Here is a 19110-nt window from a genome sequence, read left to right as displayed (position 1 = left end):
TATCCTTTCAGTTTTATGTGTCTTAAGGGACACACCGCGCGCCATCTATTGAGATGATTTAACAACCATTTCAACCAATATGAAGCACTTTTCAGTGAATACAATATTGAAACGATGGAACACGACCTTTCTTGAATTTATATTTTTTGGTTTTTATGGCATTCAAATGCTTTATAAATATAAATTTATAAAGAATAGAAAAAATTCGATCACGAGGCGGGACTTGAACCCGCATCCTTCGCGCCATTCCGGGGCGGATGCCTAACCAACTCAGCCACTCGTGACCCGCCTGAGCAATCGAATTTATTCTATCCTTTCAGTTTTATGTGTCTTAAGGGACACACCGCGCGCCATCTATTGAGATGATTTAATGGTGTGTCCCTTAAGACACATAAAACTGAAAGGATAGAATAAATTCGATTGCTCAGGCGGGTCACGAGTGGCTGAGTTGGTTAGGCATCCGCCCCGGAATGGCGCGAAGGATGCGGGTTCAAGTCCCGCCTCGTGATCGAATTTTTTCTATTCTTTATAAATTTATATGTAACTTCCTTATCACATAAGATAAAATTATCTTTGGAGAAAAATAATATTTTATGAAAAATTTTAACATATTGTCTTTGGTAGTATTGTGTTTGTTACTCTTTGTATTATCTAATTCAATTTGAGTTTTATGAAGCAAATTCATTTAAGGTTAGGCCTTAGCATTAGCTACTATTTAGTATGCCTTCTATATTTTGTTAGGCAGTTGGTTAGGCATCCGCCCCGGAATGGCGCGAAGGATGCGGGTTCAAGTCCCGCCTCGTGATCGAATTTTTTCTATTCTTTATAAATTTATATGTAACTTCCTTATCACATAAGATAAAATTATCTTTGGAGAAAAATAATATTTTATGAAAAATTTTAACATATTGTCTTTGGTAGTATTGTGTTTGTTACTCTTTGTATTATCTAATTCAATTTGAGTTTTATGAAGCAAATTCATTTAAGGTTAGGCCTTAGCATTAGCTACTATTTAGTATGCCTTCTATATTTAGGCTAAATTTACTTTTTAACGTTCTTCAGTATTTCCACTAATTTAAAAGGTTTTATGTTTTTAATCACGAGTTAAATTATTTGACAAAATCTAGCATTTGCAGCATATACCTGCAATATTCATCGAATAAGTTTCAAAATTAATAGATTACTCATTTAAACAACGTGAGGTAAATGTCACAAAGTTTCATTACATATTATATAATGTAATAGAAAAGCATTTCCCAATGTAGACGTGATTCAATGATCCGTCGAGCCGTGCCAAAGTTTGGCCATTACGAAGCCAAAACGTCTGTTTAACTTAAATTACTTTTTGAGTTTAAATCAATAGTTTAATCGCCCCATAAATGAAGTCATGTGGTTATACATTGTTAATACCCTGAACTGTATAAACTGAGGTTTATAGCAACCAATGAATATAACATTTGGTTATATTTCGACAAATTTTAGGTAAGGTAAACAATCACTTGATTATTATTAGTGTTTGAATTTGTGTAATAATTTAGTAAAGGTACAAAGCGGTTCACCAAACTTGCCAGTATTGTTTTAATTAACAGCTATCTTGTCAATTTCTGCAGGCTGCTTTATCCACTGCAATGCTTATTAGGCGAGATTGCGAGAACACCGATAGATATTGTGAAATGTTTATTATTTTGATCTATCAATTTATTTGACTATAAATACAATTGCGTAAGAGACAATAAGCTCGTATAAGATGCTAGTGTAAATAATTTTTTATTATATATCACACAAATGTTCAATTTCAAGCTACTAAATGAAAATAAATAATGTAAATACATAATTTACTACCAAAAACATTTACAGCCACAATACAAAGTGTAGGTACCGTTTGAAATTGTAATTCAGCTTTCATTCCAGTATGAATAAAAACATGAAACCATTCAATATGTCCGTGTCAGTACTGAAACGAGATTATGGCGGTTTTGATGAATAGCCCCCGAGGGTCATAACGTACTCGATTGCACGCGTGTTCACTGTTCACTGTTCATGTACCCACTACCAACGCAACTACCTATACGTAAATTGTTTTAGTAACCTTTGTGTAATCATAGGTTGGATACAGGGTGGAAATGTTCTGGAACGTTCGATTTGTTGTTTTGTAAGAAATGTCAAAAGTAATAAAAGGAAGGCGCACTTGGCTTTCTCATAGGTAAATTAGATTACGTAATTTAGAATACTCTAGAACGAATTTCTTGTTTTGTAAAAATGGTCAAATAATCATAATATGAAGTACAGTATAAAGATTTTGGCGACGCTCCAAACCTAAATTGTCATTTTATTGAAAAGCTATGAATTACATTAAAATTCATGTAAATTCAAAATGCTCTTTATTTATATTTACGACGTTTTAAATACAAAAATTGCAAAAGTTTATTCGCATTTAGTTGTCGAGAGCGCTCGAGCATAACGAAAACAATTTCGGTTAAAAGCTAAATCCCTTATTTATTTAGCGAAATTTACTTGCTCGTTGTTTTACAAATGTAAAATTTATGGCTAAGCTGTTGTGATTTTTATCCTTGGAGACTCGAGTCACGAAAATTTTACTTTAATTTCAAGAAATTTACAGAAAGATAAACAATTGTTTTCACATTTTTTATTATTAAATAATGTATTTTGTAAATAGTTAAATAAACTCACAAATGATTTGTGTTTTTTATTTTACATACGAAAAACGTGAGCAAATTCGAAACCTTGTGAAGTTATTTTAAACTCGACGCATATTTTACTTTATTTATGGCACCACAAAGGACACTCCCAACAGCCAGACAAAGAAGGATGCATTGCGAAATTGGAAGAATTCCAGAGTCCGAGACATAATTTTTCAAGTAAAATGAACAAGACAGTTTAAACTTCTAATGCCATTCAAGATAACAACTCGGTGCATAGCGGAGAATACGAAACAAATACAAAACTAAATGCACAATGAGAAGTTTAGTGCCAAGAATGTAGTCTGGGAAAATTTTATTCTGACTTCTTTCAGACTTGAGAGCGAACCTGTGATTAAATAAATGGACAAAGTTCGGATTTGAATAACAAGCGTCATACTGTTTCTTTGATTTTTTAAACGTTTAAAAGCTAATATGACAGATTGCTTGCAAACTTGTGTGTATATTTTAGTAAATTGTTCATGAAACCATCTTTCTTATAATATCGACCGACTTTCTTGAAACAACATAATACATAATTTTAAAAAGCCATAAGCTTTAGCGTCCATACTTAAAATTTCTTCTACTCTACGATATATTATGTTTATTATCAACAGAACGATAAACTCAAACTGACCTCAAGGATAAGTACAGCCAAGAGATGAACAAAATTTACATCTCCATTACGTTGATTTCCATAGAAACGAGTACCATTTTTCACGAAGGAAGCTTCTCTTAATTACTAACCAGCTTATTTATTGCCGTTTTTATACGTCCATTATTTCCCTATCTCATTTCAGTGCCTAATTATCGAGTGATTTTAAATAAGACCTTTAATGGCTATAATTTTCAGTTTTACCTCATTTGGTGGGAGTTATTTGCTAATGCTATTCATTTATTAATTGTCATGATAGTGCGGAATCAAAATATACCAAAACGTTTCTAAACTTTGTGAATTTAAAACCTGCTTTAATTCAATTTCCCTGAATATTACAATTATCTATATATTTTTTTTTAATTTTGAATGAATAAATTTGTGATCCCTATTTAATATATTAGAAAAATATTTCAATTACGAGAGTTTCTTAAACCTTTTTATATATCGTGTCATTTAACAAAAAGACTAGACTAGACTTAGGTTTATCTAGTATTCAAGTTATTTAAGTTAATTAACATCTTCTTGTGAAAGCAAAACTATCACCTTAAACATTAAATAAAATATATAAAAAAAAATCACAAAATATTTTGCTTTTTTACCATTCTTCCCGTTAATTATTGTACTACATCTTTCTGGTACCATATTGTTTATTTTTTCTTGTTATGTCATGATTGTACTACATTAAAGTGTAATTAAATAAGTAAAATAAAATACTCACGTATAATTAAACCTGCATAAATCAGTGTGGTTATTGTTAGGCGCCGGTACCGCCGCCCAGTGTACCGCCCTCCCTCCGCTCGTCACAGCCGCTAATAAGCGTTGCCGACATCCGCACGACGACCATATACTTGCGCTTGCTATGCCACCAGCCTAAATGGTTTGGTTTTAGTTTATGGTATGCAATAGTTTTAAGGAAAGACGAAAAAATAAGACGATGTAATGTTTTCATAACAGATAAGGCAGGTAGTTATTTTGGCTGTAGAAAGGTGTAACGTAAAAACTTGTTCTTGCAAAAAATAATTTAGGTATAAGTATTTCTTTCTCTATAAACTTTTAGTACACATTCAAGATTATAGTTATCGAAACTGTAGAACAACCTTAGTATAAAATTTCTCTGCTCCTATGCTCAACTAGCTATTATTAATTATACGAATCACTTAAGAATAGTGAGACCTTGAGGTTCTGAATTTGATTGACATTTTGAAATTATTTTAAACGATACTTTGTAAGGCTGGTTGCAGAGCTTGACCGACCATCAGTGCGTACGTCAGTCGCGCTTGTCATATGTATGGAAATTCATAAAACCGTTCATAGCCAGACCGACCATACGCACGCGTATTGTCATGCGCATTAAAGGGGTGACAGACGTACGAGTAAGTACGCGAACTTGTGGCTCGACGACCTTTTTCGCTCGTGTGTCACCCCAAGTACGCGTACTTAAAAACCGTCGAGTAAGTTCGTTGACGATCCAACATGTTTGAAATTTTACTCGAAGCCCGCCTTGGCTCGCACGTCTGTCACTGCCGCGAGTGTCATGTCATACAATAATTGTTGATGCTTATACTATTAGGACGTATTAGGCGTATATTCAGGACCGACGGTACGCACTGACGGTCGGTCAAGCTCTGCAACCAGCCTAATGTAGAAATTTACAATATTAATAATCTAAAATAATTAAACTTACTTGCAAAGGAGTTGGTAAGTTCTCCACAAGCAGATAGCACTTTGACGTGGAATTCCATCGACGTATCCGTTCCCGCGCTAACACGTAGTGAGTCTCGATTTCTTTTCCCTCCACCGCTACCAATTCCGCCTGTAATAGAACTGCACTGTTAGAACTAACTATTAACATTTTTAAACAAGGAAATTATTGTCTTGTAATGGAATTTGTGTTTTGTGCTCCGTCACAAAGAACGAATCAGAAGCTTTGTAAAAGTTTAAAACGTAATTGCTTCACTTAAACTATATTTAATTTTATTTACTTAGATTGTACCAAATAATGTATAATGTATGTACCACATAGATAAAATAATTAATTATTATCTATATTAAAGATATCTAATGACATTGAAGATGCAACTTGTTACTACAGACAGAAAAGTAACAGTGCGAAGTTTCTCGCCAAATATTATGTTTTTTTCTTTTTAATTTTTGGATCAACTAGGTACTTACAGAAATGTATGTATTTACCGAATATTGAATCAAATAATTATTTTAGTTTTAAAATCATAAGAACCTAGTATAGCGAATGGGGACCAGTACCTAATAGCAGTTATTTCAATTAATTTAAGTTCGGTTATCGTATTTTATGTGTGACAATATAGGTATCCTATCTCTGTTCAATAAAAAAGTAAGGCTTTTATTGGATTTTTGACTTTGTGCGAATCAAGGAGGAAAATATCCTCATAGATACGCGGAAGAACGACTTAATAAAACTGGTTGTATTTGGCGTTTATTCCTATTGAACCCTTTTAGGTATCTCATAAATATCGGAGGTTTACCCCCTGCGTCGCGTGCTTCTGACTGATATCGAGTTTTATTATATTTTATTTTTATGTTTATTGAATATCTGTATTCGGAATAAGTTTCTCGGAACGTATCTGAGTATCGCAGGTTTAAGTAAATTTTATGGTATTACAGAGAGAGATATTGTTATGTAGTGTGCTATTTTCTTATTTGTTTATATTTTGTAGCAATTTTTATGAATTAATTTTATGGTTTTGCCCGTGGTAAATGGCATTGTATAACTCAGCGAAAAAGGAGTGGTTTAGTATTAAAGTTACGCGTAATTTACATTTCTAAAACATTCTAAGTATCCTCCCGTTAGTCTGTGACAAAAATCCGCTTTGCATTCTACAACGAATTTTATTTAACTTTCCGGCAAAATGGATTGCAAACAGCATTGCACTTTTTACTATTTTTACACGGGCTCTTCGTTTAAAATAGAATTTTGGCGAAACGGCCGAATTAACAAACGTAAGATAAACATTTAAACAATGGTTTTAATTGTTATTTCTATGAAATGTTTTTGGAAAATATTTTGTTCAGTGCAGTGTTGCAAAAATGCTTTTAGTTAGATGTTTTTGGTAATAGCCCAATAGCAAAGTTTTATATACATACTATCCCCTATTTTGCTATTTCACTATAAATTTTGTTTAGATACCTACTACGATATTCTACAAGAGTATCGTAGTAGGTATCTTAATTAATATTTATATATCTAACGAAGTAATTAATAAACAAATAAAGCTGCTTCATACTTTAAACTAAAAAGAAATCTATCCAATAATCATTTGTTCCACAAAATCAAGGAACAAACCTCATTCGTCCAAAACATCAAAGTCGCTGGATCCTTTGTCTTATCCCCGAAACGGATTCGTGTCAAATTTACCGGAAAGCTACTTCAAAGGTTACAAAATTGCACAGTGGTCAGAACTGGATGATATTTGTGAACGTTTTGCGTACATCTAGTATTTAGTAATGGTGTAGCGACTATTATTTAATGTATGTATACTTTTATGAAATGTTTGACTGACCGGTTCGCTCGGTTGGTGGTGTACCTGCCTTCCAAGCAAGAGGTCCTGGGTTCGTTTCCCACCCGGGGCACATTTGTGTGATTTGTGTGATGACCAAAGATGTTTGCTCTGTGTCTGGGTGTTTTATATAAGTATTTATTTAAAACTAGCTTTCCACCCGCAGCTTCGCCCGCGCAGTCAAAGAAAAACCCGCATAGTTCCCGTTCCCGTGGGATTTCCGGGATAAAACCTATCCTATTTCCAGGGGTAAAAAGTAGCCTATGTCCTTTCTCGGGTATCGAAATATCTCTATACCAAATTTCATGCGAATTGGTTCAGTAGTTAAGGCGTGATTGAGTAACAGACAGACAGACAGACAGAGTTACTTTCGCATTTATAATATTAGTATGGATTAAAATTATATATGTATGTTTATCAGCCATCTGGTTTCCATAACACAAGCGAAAGCTTATTTTAGATAATATGAGAAAGCGACTGATTGACATGTGTTTTTGTCTGGAGATATCAGATAGCGATAAAAGAGAAATTTGTCATTTAATAACTGGAAGTAAATTTATTAATTGATTTTATTAAGAAGTGACCTCGCTTCTATCGCGATTTAATTTTAGCAATAAACATGGCAAGAATATCATCCCATTATATTCTTTATTATTTGTTACAAATGCTTTGCAAAAATTGCACCCAAAACATTTCGTAAAATCTAGATTTATTTAACTATTTTTTTACATAAATGATCCTAAAAAGCATTATACGCGCCATTGACCCGGGTTATACAAACGAGAGACAACTTTATTTAGTTAAAAAATAAACAGGTAAGGAAAAAAGATTTGCCCAAAGATATTTTCGATGTATTCTTATCAGTTTCTAAACCATTTTCTTTGTACATTAGGGAAAGTTTAGCAAAACTTCGGTCTCCGAAATCATTACGCAGGGGGATAACTTACAGCCCATTGATTTTCCATTGTTTTTCTACTCCGCCTCATAAACTGCTTATCTCATATGAAAGAGTGATTTATATAAGTCTTATAACACGGTTTCGAACAACAGATTTTATTACACCTACTAACATAACGAGAAAGTTATTTGGACAAAGGTTATCTATGAATTATGTTGGGTATATTGCCTAATTTTTATGATGTATTTAATTTAACCCGAAAAATTTATTATTAAATTCCTTAAGTTTTACAAGAATAACAACTGAATGAGTGATGAACACGGAACAGAATGGTTATTCAGTGTATAGGTGCGTAATACTTAATAATATGTATGATTTGATCTGAAGTGCTTGATCATTTTCCTTTACCATGAAATGAAATTTTTCTACCTACAACCTACCTAAACTACCACAAGAAATACCTGAATGTTTTTTTCAAACAATAGAAATCCAACTGCAAACATATTGAATAAACGCCCCGTTACGCCATTAGTATTTAAAATGGCTTTCGAGTTTTAATACAAAACCACCCAGAGTATTTCACTACCAATTCATTCGTATCTATTGACGCCCAAAATCCAGAACGGCATAGCAAATACTTGCATTTAATAGAGCTTAGTTTTAGTGGAATCCAATTTTGAGCTGATCGGAAAACCAACTTTGTCTGGAGAAAAGTAGACGTTGCAATTCATTTTCTGCTGAAACATTTCAATATGAAGTACCTACCCACTGCGTCGAAATTTGGCTAGTCATTAATTAATTAAAATAAATTTAAATTTGTGAAGATGTGATAAAAATTTAAGAAAGTGACAGTATTGCATTGTATAGCTACAAAAAATCAATTAAATTATTAAGTTCATAAGTCTGTTCATAATATTCTCTTGTAGGTATATCTATCTGAAATAAAAAAAAACCGTACCTATATAATTATATTATAAAAGTTCCCTGTATAAAATATGTTTTATATTTACCTACAATAAGATATTTAGAGAGTGAAGTACAACTTAATTTAATAAACAACTCCATCCATAATATCAATCCGACCTTGGCATTTAAATTGAAACATTATTCCCAAACAAACTATTACATTACATAGAAGCCTTACATTATGAAGTTATCAATAAAGTAAACGTTATCATGCAAACTCAGGTACAAATATCATTAATAGGATTAACCCATTCATTACATACGTTAGAAGTTTAGATAACCACGCAAGTTTAGCAAAGTCAGTCCCAGACTAATTTCATTAATCCACACTGATTGGATTTGCAGCCGAGCCAAATTACACTTTTCACTGTGCTGTGCTTGTACGGAGTAAAGTTGATTGGAGAAGGGAATTGATTAACGTTAAAGATTATTTTATTCCTGGTAGGATGTATCTACGTTTTACGGAACATCTCGAATCGTTAAGGTATACTATGTAAATGTAATGCAATATTTTTTGTCATGAATTGTGATGATAAAATATCAATCCAGAGTGCACATTGCACAGTTCTTCCTATTAATTTTGTAAGTTTCGTAGAACTTTCATAAATCATTTTTTAATTATCTATAATCATAATATTAAAAGTATATTCAAATAAGTCAAACAGACAGAATTATTTCTTATCCATGTCTTATTGCTATTTTAGGACGCATATTAATAAAGAAAAGTTGAGAGCTCACTGAATCTGACTTAATGAATAATGCATTATGTATTTTGGAATAACAATAAATTATTCCATATTTCTTGTTGTTTTTATCCAATCCTGTTCCTCTGAAAAATGAATATTACCTATTGTGTAATTCGGGTCATATCGTTTTCTTCACTTTCTAACGAATTACAATGAAAAATATGTTTTGTTTCTTTATTGTTATATTTTAGTCTAACTAAGTCAGACTTTATTTATTCTTATAAATAGGCTGGTATTTTAATTTTTTATCTCAGGTCAATTTGGGTGAAGTAAGGATAAGCGCATAGCAGTATTAACATATTAAACGTACCTAATAGTCCATTCATTAGTAAATCAACTTAAATACACGAACATTATAGTAACATCATGTAACTCGATTTCAACTACAATAACAATGAATCACGGTGAGCTCAAGCAATTTGAGTCATCTCAAGTTAAGTTAGAAACTTACGGCTAGTTTCAACTTGGTATTGTATGAGATGGAGCAATATGTAATCACTAATCGGTGGCCCGTGTGAATAACATGTCTTCAGTATATTCTGGGATATTTCTATTATGTAGGATAAAGTATTTATGAAGATTGTCTGGAGGAAGCAGATTATTATTATAGTTTTCTTTATTTCATTGGTATTATCCTTCAGCTTTGCAATATTGTCTTGTGTAGTGAAATATGTGATAATATTATAATATGAAAAAAATAAGAATAAAAATATGAAAAATACCACACGGGATAAGCCCATTTTGTCCTTTAATACAGTATATGTTCAAAAAATTATTTAAAAATACCTCAAAAACTTTAACATAATAAAAGTAATACCACGTAATTTTCGTCTAAACCAAAAATGGTGCACTCCTTTGTTATGTTAACAAATTTAATAAAGAAAATGAATTTCTGTTCCGCAGTGCCACCTTTCTTGGCTCGCTACCAGCCGAATGGCTGCAATCTTGAAATAACTTTTTACCTTTTCTCCTCTTATATAAACTTTGCTTGATTGCAACAGGGATTTTAGTGACACACTTTTTCTTTTGACACTTCAATTGGAAACTATTTTCTGCATTGTTATACCCAGTTATACCTCAGAAGAAAATGCTTTAGTTTATTTTCAGTTGTTTTTTCAAAGAAGTGTTTTATTATAGTGTCACGGCAATTATTTTGATAATTAAATACCTTGCATGAAATGTGACTATAGATTATTAAAATTAACGTACCTACGGTTTATGTCAAGAAGCTTATATCTTATACACTGGAGATTTCGGTATGAACATTTGACGTGTAACAAGAAAATTGTTGTGTTTTATCACTTTCACACCTAACTTGGTATTGCCACTGTTAATACGAAGTTTTCCCAAGGCTACTATGTATGCCGTAATATTCTGTGCAAAAGGTTAGTTTTTGTATGTACAAAAACTAACCTTTTGCAATTTATCAACAAACGCATGTGCGTTTGTTGATAAATTGCCAACAACGTCATTCAGAAGCATTGTTGGATGAGACAATTATTATTTATGCTAAATAAAATAAGTATCTGGACCAATTATTAAAAAGCGATACTCCCTGATTATGGGTAGTTACCATAATAAAATTGTAGCAACTCTCACTTTGACAATATGGCATAAGTGTCAAAAAAATTGCGTCGCTTCGAATATTTAAGTTAATATTGTTGCTTATTTAATGAATATTTTCCGAATATAAAGAATGCATTGTATTGTGCAAAATTGCAGAAGCGTTTGGACACCGAATTCTGGCATAGAATTTCACAGGCAAGTGTATATTTACGTTATTTACAATATTCCTCAATACTCCTGCAAAGCTCCTGCATTTACCTGTTTAGAATCATTTCAATGGCAAAAATTGTCTAATTTAGCATCATTTTAGTAAGCAGTCATGTTAAGTTTGTTATTTCCCCAATACTTTATCATTTTTCAACAAGTTTTCAATAAACAAATTTAACAAGTAAGGTAACCATGATGACGAGTTTTTATGGATAGCGAGGAGAATATATTGTAATAACAATATTATGATGAAAATTTAGAACACCATTTTGAAGATTGTTACTAGTAATGAAACAACACACGACATCGGTATTGCACTCACATGTAGTTATAAGATTGTTCGTTTTTACATTGAAATTTATACTTTTTTAACTTACCTTATATTTTTTTGTTTTACGTATTTCAGCTTTCCAAAAAGTAAAATAAAAAGAAATATATGTGCCCATCAAGGTTACTGAGGATTACGACCCAGAAAAAAATACCTTTTGAAAAATAAACTTTGTAAAGTTAGCTGAAATTTGTGCAAGGCGTTTATTATAAACAGTTTTTCTATGATGATTTTGGCTTGAAATTGACCCGTCGAAGCAACGCGTTTAAAAAGAAGATCTGAGTAGCTTACAATTTGGTAAACAGCATCTGATGCAAAACACAACTTTCCTCTATTTACAAAGGATGTTAATGCTATATATCGGTTCATATCCAGGCTTTGTAGCCAAGAGTTATTTAAAATTATCATTCTATACCAATTAAAATTGTATGTACCTATAAAGTATGGCCAGTAATATTATAATATAATTAATACTGTTAAAAATATATATCGTTATTATTTATAGACCATGATTTTTAGTTTTTTCTATTTCGAAAAATCCTGTGTGGTCACCCACAGAAAGAGACAAAAAACAACACTGACGTCATTCAAGGTTATATTTTCTTGTGACAAGTCAATGGTCATAGTGCAATCTCCAGTGTATTAGATATAAGCTTCTTGGTTTATGTAATAATGCACAATAATGCAGCTTATCAAAAGAACGAACTATGTCTAATAAATATTAAGTTTAGTATGGTAAATCCTACAAATGGCTCAACTATATTAAACATTTCATTTCCATCCTAGAATATCAGCTCATCGCAAACACAACATCGTTAGAATATTTCTTCATACAACATTACCCACTCGCAAAGTTTGCAGGCAGTTGAAAAGTATAATATAAACTCTAGCCGGGTATACGGAAGCACCGATATAGAATAAAACGCAGATTTCACTCGTAAAACTACTATAACTTTGTTTTATTACGACCCTACATATAAAGTTCTCAACTTTTACGTACGCTTCGAGTTGGAATGAGAGTTCCAATTGTTTTCGACTGCATGAGTTATGTAAGACATAATTTTGTTGATGTCTAACTTGCATTTCGGTTTAAATGTTTGAGAAATTTATTAATAACTAGCGGTCCGCCCACGTTTTCTCTACATAAGATCCATCCTCGTACTTCAAGGAATATAATAAAAAAAGAATGATCGAAATCGGTTCAGCCGTTCTCGAGTTATGCGCTTACCAACACATTTTGCGATTCATTTTTATATATGTTACCGGAAATGTATGAAATCAAGGAATTGTATACAATTCCTAGGAAATGTGTACAATTCCGATACCATTTAGGAAATGTATAAAATATTGTTTAAAAAACTATTTAATGCATGCATATCCTAGGAAATGTATAATCTTCCTAGGAATTGTATACAATTCCTATATCGTATTAGGAAATGTGTACTTTAAATGCTTTCTGTAATAAAACACGTTGTTATTTTTTTTTATTATAGCTCTTATTGATACAATCGGGTAACAGTCATACCGTAAAATTGTAATAATATTATGTTCATATTATTATCTTCGATCGTTCGATCTTCGTCGACGGAGCCCCGCTTCGCGGGGCTCCTATTTCTGTGTAGTTTTTTTTTTAACAAACCTAACCTAACCTAACCTAACGGCTAACCTAACCTAAGGCTAACCTAACCTAACGGCTAACCTAATAAGCGTAATCTTTACGATAAAACAATAATAAATAGGTGTTATATTGACACCAACTCCATCAAAAATTTTTTAAGTCCTGCGCCCCCTTTGCTTTAGTCCAACCATTGCCTGCGACATATCAATATCTTAAATGTTTTACATTTCCGATAGCTATTTAGGAAATGTATAGATTTCCTAGGAAATGTGTATAAAATAATTTATTTCACACATTTCCGTACGATTTTAGGAATTGTATACATTTCCTAGGAATTGTATACAATGACGGATTACATACATTTCCTGTAACATATATAAGATTTAATATCTCTTCGTAATAGTTTCCATAATGAAATCTTATATTTTAATTATTTAATTAAAAAATCCAGCCGTTTAAATTAAATTAAATTAAGGATTATTATAAATTGTATAAGTACCTAACTATTATTTTAAAAAATTAACCTAACTATAATTTTTTTAGAACTGTATATTTTACTAAACCTTTAGAAATGGTTGTGTGCAAATTTACAAAATAAACATTGGAAGTACTTCACTTAAACGATTTATATCAATACAAACAACAACAACATTCAAAAGGTTAATTAAAACTGCACACAAGGCGATATGCAGGCACCACAAGAACTGTGAACTAAACGAACTTAAAACAATTTTAGTTGGCTGCGGTCTCACCGCGGATGCGGGCGCAGTTTTATAAACTTGACTAATGAAGCTTGCGAAACTTGTACACATTCTTGACTCGTTAATAAGTTGTAGAGTGAGACGATATTTCTATAGAATGCTAGAATTGATTGGTATACTGTTGTTGGTCATACGTGGCTAGAGGCGTGAGTTTTTTTATGACTGAGTATTCTTTATATAGGTGCATAAAATTATTGATATATGTTCATAAAAATAAGTATTTTATGATGCTTATTCGTTGTCTAAATTAGACAGGAAAGAGAAGAAGATGGAAAGTAAATTACAATAACACAAAATAGAACTCTCCCTTATAAAACAGTAACAGTATAAATACCTACACTTCCCGAGCTCAAAACTTTGTTGTGCCAATAACCTCCCTTCACTTAGTTTCCGATGCTTTAAAATGGACTAGATTATAATAATCGAATAGGTATAGAATAATCAATGGACGCCTTCAGTTCCAAGTTCTGAACTGAAGTGGGAATCTATCAACATAATTAGTCTCCCACTAGACATCAATGTCCGTAATCTGCTCGAATCTCCTCTAATGGTAACCATCTTAGTTGATAGCGATCCGAAAGTTCCCAATCCATTGGATAATGGTCTTAACCAACGACTACATTTCCCTGCCAAAAGGAGTAATGTATTTTATGTTGACTCGACCGCCTTAAGATCGCTTTTTCGTGGCTTAAGTACTATGAGCGACTTTCGAAATGTCTCTAAAATAAATAGGTCGCGCAAATGACTATCCGAACGAGATTGCTTCTTGAAGTTTTTGAATAACCTGATTCTTTTCTTGAACCTTCCGGTTTTAATGGAGAAATAAATGTTTTGTGTTTTAAATTCGAAGTACATTGAATAATTTAACACGCAATATTATTTTAAAATGTTTAAAATAAATATTTGAAAGTGTTGAAATTAGGTCACTTTAAGCCAGTTGCTATAAGACTCGTTATGATTGGAGTTCGCAACTTAAGTGTGAGCTGGTAAAAAAATACACGTAATTTTTAAATAACTTAGTAATTAACAATTGACCAATTTTTCTTAAGTATTAGGTAGGTAGTAACTTCAAGAAATGTTAGATACTACGTATTTTGATTAATTAATCATGATACTTTTGAAGTCTCCATTTCTTCTACAAATACACGAAAAAATGCTAAGTAGGATCCAGTCTTTATGTAATATAAAATCCAACCTAAAATACACTCGTATTTTTATCCCATCTCAAACATTTTTAGTCCAAGGTTAGCCCGCTAATTCCTAAAAGCACTCCCTTTCACGTTTACTGAGGTACGGATCATTTGACTGTATCTCAGCATAATTTATCTATCCGAATGAAGCGTCGGAATACGCAAAAAATGACCGATAAAAATACAAAGGAACTCCCTTCAAAAAACTTCCAAAGGTCGGATGAATAATGAGAATCACTTTAACAATATATAAGCGGGGAAAAGTATGTAATAAAGATCATTGATTCATTTATCATTGTGTTTTTGTAGATTGTGTCCATTGATAACTGTTAATTCACATTAATCATTCTTTTTTAGGAATCCTACACTAGATCATGAAAAAGATTGATCAGTTTATGTCTGTCAGTTTGATTATTTATAAAAAAAAAATGCATTTACAGTTATTACGTGGATCAAACATATTATTGGGATTTTTTTAACAAAAATGGAACTCAATTACAGGAAATTGAAGAGGAAAGTTTGCAAGAAATTTTGTCGTTCATTTTTGATCGAATTAGGCCGGACCGCTAGTAATAAAATATGCTGAAGTTTGTAAAAACATTTTTTACACGAGTACACATAACAAGCAAAGTTTTTGAAGTTCCGTGATAAAAATAACATGGAATCTGTAATGCTGTTTTTTTTCGGAAAATTAGAAAATAATATGGCTCTTACACCGTGAATGGTTAATTAAACTATAATCAAAATGCAGTAATGTCAATAAAATAATTTATTTAAAAAATCGCAAGCAAAAACCGCTGATAGCTTATTGAATGAGCTTGAACGAGGAACGTGGCAAAAAGTGAGCGGAGAAACTTAACGGTCGACCGATACCCGTAGCTGTTTAGATTTCTAGTAATGTTTTTTTGATAAATCGTTTGTTTGACTATAAAGCTGTGGCTTTTCTCAACACAATATTTTATTTCAGTAAAATTCACTGCTACGTACTTTTAGAGATTGAACACTTTTAATCTAACTTAATAAATTATTTATTCATTAGCTCAATTAGAGCAACAACCTGGGAAAAAAGACGTTAAATGAACACAATGACGGTTGAAAAAATATAGTAAATACAACAACTAAAGTTTTGGCGTACCAAAAAGATCTATGATGTGATCTTTTTGGTACGCCAAAACTCGATCTCTCACCCTAAAAATCTATACTTTTGTAGGATCAGTGCCTATTGATCCAAATACCTCAATATTATAATACCTGACATCTAAACTAAACTCAGCCTTATCTCAACGCACACTAACCAATACACACATAACAATCATGTCGAATCATTAAACTTCGTATCGTCTCCAACTTGCCACATGAAGCACACCTCACTGGCTCGTAATAATTCATAAGATAGTTATTAGCCTCTAAAAGCACTTGAGCCGGATTGCCAATCTCGTTGAAGCTATATATTTGCATGACGTCATAAGCTCCGTAGGACTGTAATTGCTTTTCATATAATGTGTATGGTGGATTGACGCTTAGCGTGAATTTGCGGCTTTGTTGAGTAGCGCCTCCTTTTATACGGAGTAACATATTAATAAAATGACGATAAGTGGGTATGTATAGTTATATGATTGAAATCTATTAAGAGTTTTTCATAGCAACGGTTCGTAGCTTGGAATTGTTATGGTATAGCAGTGAATGACTAATATTATGTAGATCAAAATAAAGTTATTTTGAGCATTGAAATTTGGTATGGAGATATTTTGATACCCGAGAAAGGACATAGGCTACCTTTTATTGCGAAATATGTACCACGGGCGAAGCCGGGCGGACTACTAGTATAATATGTATAATATAATACTGGATGCACCTTGCCACGTTACTGAATATGACACGATTTATATACGTAGATATATATGGTATACATATAAAAGAAAACAAATTCATTCAACATTTAACATTTAAAAATCAATTACTTAAAGAGACACATTTCACGCAACAACTGTCTTACAAAACAACAATATTAATTACTAACCTTTTTGTTTGTTAAACGTATTTTATTTCCTAACAAAATAACCAAGTACACGAAGAATTTGCGCCCTTTGTGAGTACTCACTCATTACATTTCTATAAGTCCTAAAGCTTAAACTTTCAAACAAATGTCTTTTGGAAATAACTGCTTAGTTCTTTAGCAGTGAAATTAACGGAAACATGAAAACAATTTTCCCTTTGTGAGCCTTAATAATTTTGCTTATTTTGTTATAATTGAAATTAATAAACATAGGCCTTGATAAATATTATTTACCAAGATAAAAATACCTACTCGGGGCGTAATTGTAGGAGAATGTGAGTCAAAACTTTAATAAATTTCTGAGTATTGTTCCCATTGTTTTAAAAAAGGTATTCATTATATTTTGTTACACATTCAATGTCCTAATTGTAGGATAGAGTAAATAGATTCGAAAAGATTTATACTTCAAACATAATATTACAATATTTGTACGAAACTATTATTTACAAATAAGTCTTATTGTTGTGTAATCGGATGAAAATCCTGGAATGTATACAATACAATATTCTCCTGAATAAAATTCCCCGTCTAACATCTTTAACTGTATCTTGGATTGACACTTTTTTATTAATTTCCCTCAAGAGCTACCGAAGTATGAAGGTAAGTTGTCACTATATTTAATTCTAGCCGCCTGTATGGAAGCGGTGCGGGTGGTACCTACCGGTAAAATAAACAATAAAACAAAACAACAATTTATAGAGCGAACACACGAACCGAAAGATCTTTCTTTGTCACTTTACATCAAGTGCTTAAGTTGATAATGAAGATCGTTTAATCGATCGAATATAATTCAGGAATATAAACCGCAATACAAACCTATAATCACTCCTTCAAACTAAAACAACAATGAATCAACCGATTAACATTTGCAAACCGTACTTTCTTACTCACGTCGATGACAGGGATTAACGTATACGCTTTCTCGAGTAAACGGTCGAAAATCTAGCCATTTATATTCACGACCAGTACCACGATTACTGTACCAAGAAACTTCGAAGGCCGAATTAATGCGACGATTAAACCGAATTAGATTTGAGGCGCGAACTGGCAATTTGGAGGAGATGTGATCGGACTGTTTGACGTATTGATTCTGTGACATTCAATCAAACTTTGTCACGTAAATGCCGTAAATGGAAGCTTGCTTATTCCTTTGGTAGATTAAAATAGTTTGTAGCGTTGCGTTGTCAGTGTTTTATACGTAGATAAAAGAGCTATCCCGTGTCCGGGCCGTGCCGGAGCCGGGATACAAATAGATAACGCAAAAAGAGACATATATTTAATTTATATGTTAGTTGCATGTCACTTAATAAAAGTCAGTTTGCTAACAGGCGTCTAGCAATTCATTTGTCACCCTTCCATATATTTATCAGTAATGATTATGAAATTAACATAAATATTAACAATAATTGATATTTTGTAATGCCACATCCCACACATTTTTTTCTAAATACGAAATTTAAAAGAAAATAATGTTGAAAATAATTATCGGCAAGAAGAGGCTGTAATATTTAACTCTTCTATTGTTTTTGATAATTTGATCTTTTTCAGCCCAATTATTGTGGTCGAAACTCAGATCAAAGGAAAAATAAAAACGCGCAAAATTTTAAGGTAAAATAAAAATTGTTTTAATGTTAATGGATATTTTTGTTAATGTTAATGGCAGTAAATGATCAAAGATGACATTTGGATTTTATATCAAATTAAATTTAATTAAAAAATCGTTACATTCCGATTTTTAGTTATTTTTTTCTCACTTTGCCATAGTTTAGTTGTAGATATTGCGAAATCCTTTATGTCGATTTGTAATTAGTTTTTTCTGTTTACAATATAATAGACTTTTTAATTGCGATCTACTATAGCATTGATCTATAATTCAGAGCTACA

General features: G+C 32.0%; 1 protein-coding gene across 1 annotated transcript in view; it reads right to left on the bottom strand.

Moving 5' to 3' along the window:
- Window positions 1–19110, bottom strand: part of LOC123694842 (C3 and PZP-like alpha-2-macroglobulin domain-containing protein 8) — a 163462-nt gene that overhangs the window by 40954 nt on the left and 103398 nt on the right. Inside the window, exons 8-9 of the mRNA XM_045640437.1 lie at window positions 5042–5170; window positions 4076–4227 (exon numbers count right to left, since the gene is read on the bottom strand). Coding sequence (XP_045496393.1) covers window positions 4076–4227; window positions 5042–5170 — 281 coding nt within the window. The remainder of the gene's footprint in view (window positions 1–4075; window positions 4228–5041; window positions 5171–19110) is intronic.

The sequence above is a fragment of the Colias croceus genome, chromosome 10 (genome assembly GCF_905220415.1).
Source record: "Colias croceus chromosome 10, ilColCroc2.1".
NCBI classification, from domain to species: domain Eukaryota; kingdom Metazoa; phylum Arthropoda; class Insecta; order Lepidoptera; family Pieridae; genus Colias; species Colias croceus.
Note: the sequence above shows the minus strand (reverse complement) of the source record. Positions and strands in the feature narration are given on the sequence as shown.